General features: G+C 40.5%; 1 protein-coding gene across 1 annotated transcript in view; it reads right to left on the reverse strand.

The window, feature by feature from the left end:
- Positions 1–6,352, reverse strand: part of phf10 (PHD finger protein 10) — a 37,792-nt gene extending 31,440 nt beyond the window's left edge. Inside the window, exons 1-4 of the mRNA XM_060831269.1 lie at positions 6,260–6,352; positions 2,660–2,769; positions 2,309–2,439; positions 1,569–1,652 (exon numbers count right to left, since the gene is read on the reverse strand). Of these exons, the coding sequence (XP_060687252.1) occupies positions 1,569–1,652; positions 2,309–2,439; positions 2,660–2,769; positions 6,260–6,331 (397 nt within the window). The 5' untranslated portion in view covers positions 6,332–6,352. The remainder of the gene's footprint in view (positions 1–1,568; positions 1,653–2,308; positions 2,440–2,659; positions 2,770–6,259) is intronic.
- Between the last annotated feature and the right edge of the window lie 3,144 nt (positions 6,353–9,496).

A 9,496-nucleotide genomic window follows, 5' to 3' on the forward strand; every position in this document is an offset into this window, starting at 1 on the left:
GGATTCGGTATTACCATCACCGAATGTGCCATTATAACATCCTAGCACTTACCATTAACAAGAAAATAGCTGGATTAGCCATCTCAACATAGTGGCTACAACAGCAGGTCAGAAGCTGGAAATTCTACAATAAGTAACTCACATCCTGATCAGCATTTACAAGACATAAGTAAGGAGCATGATGGATTATGCTTCACACGAAAGGGAATCGGCGAAGCATTAATGGAAATAAGAAGATAGTAGATGTATTCAACTATGTTTTATATCAGTCTTCATTGTAATGGATGCAAGGAACATCTATTGGTTATAAATCAGGAAATTAAATGAAGGGTGGAGCTCTGAAAGATTACAATCAGGGTATTGGTAGTGAACAAATTGCTGGACCTATGGGCTGACAAGTTCCTGGGTCTTAGTGGACTTCATTCTTGGGTCTGAAAAGAATGACCAATAGGCAAGTTAATGTATTGTTTTAATTTTCCCAAGATACCCTAGATTCACAGAAGGTTCCATTAAATTGGAAAACAGTGAATGTAACACCTTTATTCAAAAAGGGAGGGATAAAGCAAGAAATTGGAGGCCAGTTACCTTAACATCTATCATAGGGAAAATATTACAAGCTTTATTAAAGATGTTATAATGGGGCACATGAATAAGTTGGAGTTTAGAAGCGTAAAGGCTGACTTGATTAAAGTATAAAATGCTCTTGAGAAAAAAGGACTTTCTCTTGCGGAAGAATCTAGACCGAAGGGTCACTGTTGTAAAAAAAAAAGGACTTGCCCATTTAAGTCAGAGATGATGAGAACGTTTTTCTCTCAAAGAATCACGAGTCTTGAGCAGTCTCTGATCATTGGTTTACAGAGCAGTGTGATGCCAACAGAGTGGGTTCAATTCCCATCACCGGTTTGAAGTTACCATGACGGACTCTCCTCAACCTCTTCCCTTGCCTGAGGTCTGGTGGCCCTCAGATTAAATCATCACCAGATGCTTCTCTCTCTAATGAGAGTGAAGCCCCTGTGGTCTAGCAAGACTATGGTGACAACCAAAAAATAACTCAAGACTGTGGAAGTAGAAAGTTTAGATCTTTTACAACAGAGTCAGGCAGATTTTTAATAAATAAGGGGGTGAATGTTTTTGGGATAGGCTGGAATCTGGAATAATCAGATCAGCCATGATCTTATTGAATGACATAGCAGGTGCTCAGTGGCCTACTCAAGTACTCCTAATTCCTATGTTTGTATACTTACAAAAAGATAGAGTGGTGTGATATTCACACTTTTTTTTGTTTGGGATCACTCCAACAGGCTTACCAAAAACATCATAAATGCTTCTCTCCTGTTCACCTATTTCCCTATTATAGCAAATTCCACATTCTCACCACTCAGGAAATTCTGAGGAAAACACATTACCCAATTTGACTTCTTGGTGACTGTCTCATGCTGATCATTTGATTTAATGAAAGCAAGCGCACACACACACAAAATACTTAGTACTATTTGAATACATTTAAAATAATGATTCCAATCAGAAAAAGGATGATGAACAAGATGACAATTTGGCAAACAACATACCTAAAGTGCACTGGGTTTCTGTGATAACATTCATCTCCCTCAGATATAGTTTCTCTTTGTGAGATAGATCGCGTCTTTCCAGATCTGGCAAAGAACATGTATAATTTATTTTAAAGAATTAAACTTAATTAATAAATACTAATGGCAGCCTGCACCTTCTTTATAATCTTGTTCTCTCAGACACACAGGTACGAATAGACAATAGTTTACACTCTTAAATATATTATTTCATGGCACTTGGGTGACACTGGTAAGGCCAGCATTGTTTCTCTTTCTTAAGCTCTTGAACGGAGTGGTTTCCTAGCCTGATTCAGAAGGTAGTTACCAGTCAACCACATTGCTGTGGGTCTGAAGTCACATGTGGGCCAGATGGGGCAAGAATGGCAGATTTCCTTAAGGACATTATTGTTAGAGGATCCTTAATACACAATGGATTTCCAGTGGATTTGTGCAGGATAGAGTTTCAGTCAGAGGTTAATGGTGATGTTGCAGATAAGAAGATCTGCTACGTAGATTCTGAAAGCTCTTCGTAAAAGTAGCAATGTGCATCAAAGAACACGACCCGTTTCAGAACCACAATAGCCAAAATGATGGGTGTATGACATTTACAACAAATGGATCAAACATCATTGTAATTAATAAATATTTAACATACTTCTGATAACACACAATGTTTATATATCTCAACACAAACATTTCTGAACAAATTACATTCCAAACTGAAGCTCAAAATACCCTACCTGGGTATTTACGCTTGAATGATGTCACACCTAAATATTCACTAACTTGTTCCTGAAGCATGTAATACTCCCCTGTGTCATCAGCTGGCCATTTATATTCTGTTAACATCTCTGCTGGAAAATAGCTGGAACTGAGAACAACAAAAAAATGTAGAGTTGCACAGGTGTACTGTAATCCCAGTAACAAGATTCCATAGAGATAACAACACTAGCAAAATAATATGTTCCCAATTCTCCGAGGAGGACAAGGGTGGATATTTTAATACAAAATCTGTATTTTTCCAAGCAATTCACTTCATATCATAAAAAGGGAAAAATATGGAAGCTTTAAAACAAAGAATGAAATTGTACCTGAAGTCCTGAGTTGTGTCACTGCTTTTTGAGCTATCTCCAGATCCCATCCGTCGGCGTTTGGCAGGCTGGCTTGTGGCATCATCATTTGAAGTCTCCTCGGTCTCTTCCTGGAGTGGTGAATGAAACAAATAAAAAGAACTTGCACTTAGCATTATTATCGTACAGCTCAAAGCACTTTGTAATCAACAAAGTACTTCTCAAATGAAGTTACTATTGTGACATGGAAAGTGTGGCAAACAACTTGCACACAGCAGCTGAGATGGTAGCGAGTCTATGAAATTCTTTATTGCAGAGGGATATTGATGCTGAGTCATTAGATAAGCAGCCCTTTACTAACTAGCACCTATGGGACTAGGTATGTGCAAGATGATCAAATTTTCTGGATAATCAAGAGGTCCACACAATCAATGCAAAAACACACAAGTAATAAAAATGTAATGCAGGGTATACACACTTTATACTTTTTTGAAAATAAACACCATACATCACTTAAATAATAATGCAACTTTGGCTGAAATAAAACTTACTGGAGAGAGCCTTCTCACTCACACCCTCAACTAACTGTTCTGACATTCGCAGTGGATCATGTAATTTGTGGGGTAATTGACTCAAAATTGAATTAACTGTAGATATTCTGTATGACCATTCAATTGAACAAATATTTTCATTGAGGTAAATAAGTTTTTTTAAAAAAACTATAATAACTGGACAGAAGAACACAGTAAACTTTGAGGTGTTTGAGTTTATAACTTTTGCCGGTTTATCAAGACTGTCAGTTCATAAGGCACTGGCTAAAACAAAGCTTGCTGAATATTAAGAGATAGATTTTCAAATAAGTAAGGACGTCAAGGATAGAGAGAAAGGCAGAAAAGTGGAGTTGATGATTATCAGCCATGATGTCATTAAGTGGCAATGCAGGCTCAATGAGCAGAATGGCCTCAATACAGCCTCTGAATGTGTCAGGACCTTTTACATCCACTACATCACTTTAATATCTCCTCCAACATATGGCATGGTTAATTTTACGGTCCTCCCTCAGTACTGCACTGGAGAATCAGCTTTGATCTTTGCACTTGAACCAGGGTCCTGTGATTCAGAGGCAAGAGTGCTGTAGCTGGGTCATAGTGGCAAGAAACTCAAAATGAAAACGATTTTGTTTCGTTGGATCCTTCAAGATACTCAGCAAAATCTCTGAACAAACATTGATCACTTGTCCCCCAAGTAACCTTACACTGCTGTGTCAAATTTTGCTTTGTAGTCTCTTGTAAATCACATATTGTATTCCATTAAGAGTAAGGCTGACCAAGTTGATATGCTCCAAAAATGTGGTCTGACACAGAGTACTTCCTGTACATACTTAGAATTTCAAACATTTGTAGTCCTTTGTTATTTATTCCCTTTTACTAAATAATGAGGGATTAAATAAAAAATGAAAAAAAAAGGGGAAAACGGTGGATTTTCCAAGGAATGACAATCTTCCACTTTTTAACGCAAAAAAAGTAGTTCACATTTCCGACAGATTCTCATCAGGGTTCCTTCAAAAATGTAAAGCTGTACTTCCATTTTATTAGATCCCATACAATTCAGAAGTGTTTGACAGGGCAGGGGGAGGAGGAGAAAGCAATTCACACTCAAGTTTTGAAAGAGATCAACTGCAGTATTCTGAAACGTAGAATCGTCAGCAGCCACTAACAGCTGGTGCCAAATAGTAAGTACCAAATGGTATTCCTGAAGAAGGGCTCATGCCCGGAACATCGATTCTCCTGCTCCTTGGATGCTGCCTGACCTGCTACGCTTTTCCAGCAACACATTTTCAGCTCTGATCTCCAGCATCTGCAGTCCTCACTTTCTCCTCCGGTAAGTACATAAGGCAAAGTTAGAAGTTACACACCACTAGATTATAGTCCAACAGGTTTATTTAAAATCACAAGCTTTCACATTGCTGCTTTTTCATCTGGTGGACTATAACCTGGTGGTGTGTGACTTCTGACTTTGCCCACCCCAGTCCAAACTGGCATCTCCATATCATACATAAGAGAAAAGTGTGAGGTAGGATGTCAGAATAGTGAGGACAGGGTGGGTGATAATCACAGCAGGGCAGGGTCTGGCTGCAGGACACATCTGCAGTTGGACCAAGCACTGGGAACAGGGTGATGTGGGAGAGAAAGAGATAGAGACACGTCAGGTCTGATGACAGAAGGAGGAGTTGGATCATGGAGTGTGGGTTGGGGGGGGGGGGGGAAAGCAGGATCCATCCCTTCCTTTGGCAGCTCATTCACAAGCGTGAAAAAGTTGCCCCTTAGGTCCTTTTTATATCTTTCCCTTCTCACACTAAACCTATGTGCTCTAGTTCTGGACATCCCCACCCCAGGGAAAAGACCTTGTCTATTTACCCTATCCATGGCCCTCATGATTTTATAAATCTCTAAAAGGTCACTCCTGAACCTCCAACGCACCAGGGAAAACAGCTCTGGAAGGTGTTGAGAGTCTGAGGAAGGTGTAGTTGTGGGTGTGCAAGGCAAGTTGGGATTTAGTTTAATAGCTTTTTTTTCACCCCCCCCCCAACCAACCTGTTCAGAGATGTTGTTACACACCGCTGGAGCAGGTGAGACTTAAACTCCAGCCTCCCAGTTCAGAGTCAGGGACACTACCACTGCACCACAAGGCAGCCTTTTTCAGTTTGATATTTACTGAACAGTTAAGTCTAAACATTTAATAGCTTTTCCCACATGGCCCCTCTGGATTCTCCAAGTTAAATGGGTAATAGGTGGAGAGGAATCTTCAAACAGAATCATCAATCTCCTGGTCAATTCCTTCAGGGTCTCCTACACCAGGGAGTCTATAGGGTCCAATTACACAACTCCCACCTTCACTTCAGAAAGGATCATCGGAAAGTCTGGGCCAAAGTTAAAAATCGCACAACACCAGGTTATAGTCCAACAGGTTTATTTGGAAGCACTAGCTTTCAAAGCGACGCTCCTTCATCATACAAAAGAACCAAAACCTACATGGTCATTCTAAAAGACTTAACAAACAATATTTTTCAACACATAATTTCAGTTGCATCACACTGCAAACTTTTGCTATAAATTCTATGTCTTACAATACTATTCTCCACAACCACCTGATGATGAAGGAGCAGCGCTCTGAAAGCTGGTGCTTCCAAATAAACCTGTTGAACTATAACCTGGTGTGGTGAGATTTTTAACTTTATCCACACCAGCCCAACTCTAAATCATGGGCCAATGTTAAGTCATGAATTTAAATAATAACACTTCCTCAGGAACGGTGGTGGTTTAACTTTCAGAATAATAATATCACCAGAACTGGGAAGTAGAGATGAACCAGGTCCTTCCTGTTTGAGAAGATGCTTCACTGCGCGCGTCACTCCCATGTGGCTGTACTCAGCGAGAAACACAACATCAACCGGCCCCTTTACTGAGCGGGCGGTTACTGCACTTGAACAGTCTTAGTTCCAGCCCGGAGATCGGATAAAACCCAGGCCGGCGATCGTTCATCTCCCCTTCCCACACGCGGGCAGGGGAAATAAAACAGCACCGGTCCGGGCGCCTTAGCCCTACAGCCCCAGCTGCCTACCTTGCCGGACTGAGCTCCCGGAGTTGCCGGATTACTGTCGCACAGGCGGCTCGACGACACCGCGGCGGCCATTTTAACTGTCCAGCGCTGCGCTGCCGCCAGGCAGGTAGGCCGACCATTAGCCTTCCCGCGGCGAAGCGGCCCGGCGTCCGGCTCAACTCCGGGATACTCACGGTCGGCCAATCAGAAGCTTCCCCCACCCTGAGATCTGCAGGCAGCCTTCTGCAGACATCTGAGCCCTGGGAGAAATCTCATTAGACTTCTCAGGGACAGATTGCAAACTTTATTTTCAGTTGTGAGGTAGCATTAATCCCAAACATAAGCATCAATCTATCACACAGTATGTACAAAGTTAAAAATCACCCAACACCAGTTTGCAGAGTTACATTGTACTTTGCTCAAAAAACTGCATTAATCCATGTAAGACTCTGTTAATTTATTTTTTAGATTAAAATCAGTCTAAACATTATGGCACAGACAACAGCACACAGGGGGCTAACACCAATTGTTAAAATTAACCTGAGAATGTAACTTTTTAAAAAAGTTTTGTGATTTACATATGAAAGAGGTGAAACTAGCATGGTCATTCTCACAAATGAGAGACTTAAACAATCAAGGGATTTTTCAATGTATAATTTCAGTTACATCACACTGTAAACTTTTTCTATAAATTCTGTGTCTTACAATTGTGTATTCCACAATCACGTGATGAAGGAGCAGCACTCTGAAAGCTAGTACTTCCAATTAAACCTGTTGGACTATAACCTGGTGTTGTGTGACTTTTAACTTTATACACCCCAGTCCAACACCGGCATCTCCAAATCATGACACAGTATGTAATGCAGCAATGTATCAACCATCATTCCAAAACCACAACCTCGAACATGTAGAAGGGCAAAAGAAAGATAAAAGAATGGATGCCAATTTTAAAAAGTGCACGTTTAAAGTTACAAAGGAAAAGCAAACCTTCCCTGGCCAATATGGAATTAATTACCTATTTTTAGTTGCTCTTGAGGAAACAGAGAGGCTTTTGAGAATACTTCACATGGGGCAGGTTTGAGGTACCAAGTGTCGATTACTGTTGTGTTTCTGTGCTGATTAAGTCAGTAGAACTTCTTCAAGGTCAGCACGCCTAGAAGTGAATTAAATACTAAATAAAAACGGAAAACATTGCGAATCTGTAAGTCAGAAAGGAAAACATAAATTGCTGGAAAGGCTCAACAGATCTGGCAGCATCTGTGGAAAGAAAGCAGAGTTAACGTTTCAGGTCCGGTGACCCAGTTCCTTAACTCACATTTCTCTCCACAGATGTTGCCAGAGCAGCTGAACTTTTCCAGCAATTTCTGTTTTTCTTTATGATTGAGTCAGTCTTCTATGGCATGGGAATCCATTCACTATGTATCTTTTTCTCAAATGTATTCCCTCGTACTTGTACAGCCAGCAAATGGTAAGTTCTCCTGTCTACCTTATCCAAACATTTTATAATCTTATAAAATTCCATCAAGTCTCCCACAATTGCCTGCTCAAAGCAAACCCCATGTTCTGCCAAACTACCTTGTAGCAAAAATCCTTGGAAAATAGTAAATCTTTTCTGCACATTCTCAATGATCCTCAGATCCTTCCTAATGGGTGATGACCAGAACTATGGCAATACTCTGGTTCTGGCCCAAACAAAGCTTTATATAGGTTTAGCATAATTTCCCTGTTTTCATACTTATTACCTTTATGGTGCCCAAGATTGGTTTGCAAAATATTCTCAATATGTCCTGACACCTTCAAATATCTGTGCACACGAAGCGCTACATCTTTGTTCTTGTGCACTCCAGAAGACTGCCTTTCTGCCAAAGTGCAAGCATTTGGAAGTGAACAACAGGATGTGAACTTGCAAGAGGTGGCACCTGCTACCTTTGTTCTTCCAGGTAATAGAGATAATGCCTTTGGAAGGCAATGCAGTCCAAATTGCACATTATATTGACTGCTGCCACTGTACAATATTGGTGGAGGTATTGAATATTTAAGATAGTGGATGGGATAGCAAGTAATCAGGCTGCTTTATGCTAAATGATATCAAGCTTGAGGATTATCATCCAGGCAAGTGAGAACAATTCCATCACATTACTGACTTGTATCTTATTGATGGTGAGCAAACCTTTTGGGGAGTTGGGTGAGTTGCCTGTGTCGTGGAGAAAATGTAGAGAATCACCAGGACACAGAGAGTTCTTCAAGAAGTACGTCTTTTATTTGCAAACAAAAAACCATGACACTGAGAAAGCAGATTCTTGAATGCCCCTGAACCTCAGGGTCCATGGTTTATAATTTTTTTTTAATCATGTTTCTGTTAGCTTATCAGCATGTCCAACTAAATTAATCGAAGTACCTCACTCTAACTACACAATAAACCAGTGATGTTAGTTCCCATTATCACTTTAGTTATGCCCCTATAGATTTTCCTACATTCTACTTCATTTAATTCTAATGTGACGGTTAGATATTTAGTGTCAGCCTTTGCAACAATGGTCTTTCATTCCAGACCCTCCTTAACATTTTCCTAATGTCATGATGAGATATTTATTGTCAATAGTCTCAAGCAGGCTGATTTTGCTAACGATAATTAAATATTAAATGACATGTCCCAAATATATCTGGTTCCAATCTTGTCATAATGATTCTCAACAGGTGAGGCTAACTTTACTAACTGTATTATCTCATCTGGCCATAGTGACCTTTCAGCCTCAACCTTATTCTGCTAATTGGTGTAAGAACATTCCACTATTCTTATCCCATCCTGCATTCCACAGACCTCTTGCAATAGGTCGGCAGTGGACTCCATGCTTTAACCCTTCCCATGCTTTCATTCTCTTTATTTTCCATATTATCCCCTTTGAGACCTACTGGTCTCACCTAGAGAAAGAAGACAATAAGCTCAGAGCCTCTGATGCCCAATACAAACAATGTAGGTCCCAACACAGACTAAATGATTTTCGGAATCTGAGACTTAAAGGGTTATTCCTCCATTCCTGGGCTCCCTTGGGCCATAAAACTGTCCTCCAATAACCCAGAACAGGAAAAAAGACCCAAGATCCCTCACAATCTAGGACCCGCATGTTCTTCATCAACATCTATCACCGACGTCCCCACGTGGACATATTCCTTGCACTGTGGCAGTTGTTAGATCATAATAGTAGAGCCGTGGCGCTCTGTCAGAGGAGGAAACATTTCCAGGAGTAGCTGAAATGA

Source organism: Hemiscyllium ocellatum, chromosome 10, assembly GCF_020745735.1.
Source record: "Hemiscyllium ocellatum isolate sHemOce1 chromosome 10, sHemOce1.pat.X.cur, whole genome shotgun sequence".
Taxonomy (NCBI): domain Eukaryota; kingdom Metazoa; phylum Chordata; class Chondrichthyes; order Orectolobiformes; family Hemiscylliidae; genus Hemiscyllium; species Hemiscyllium ocellatum.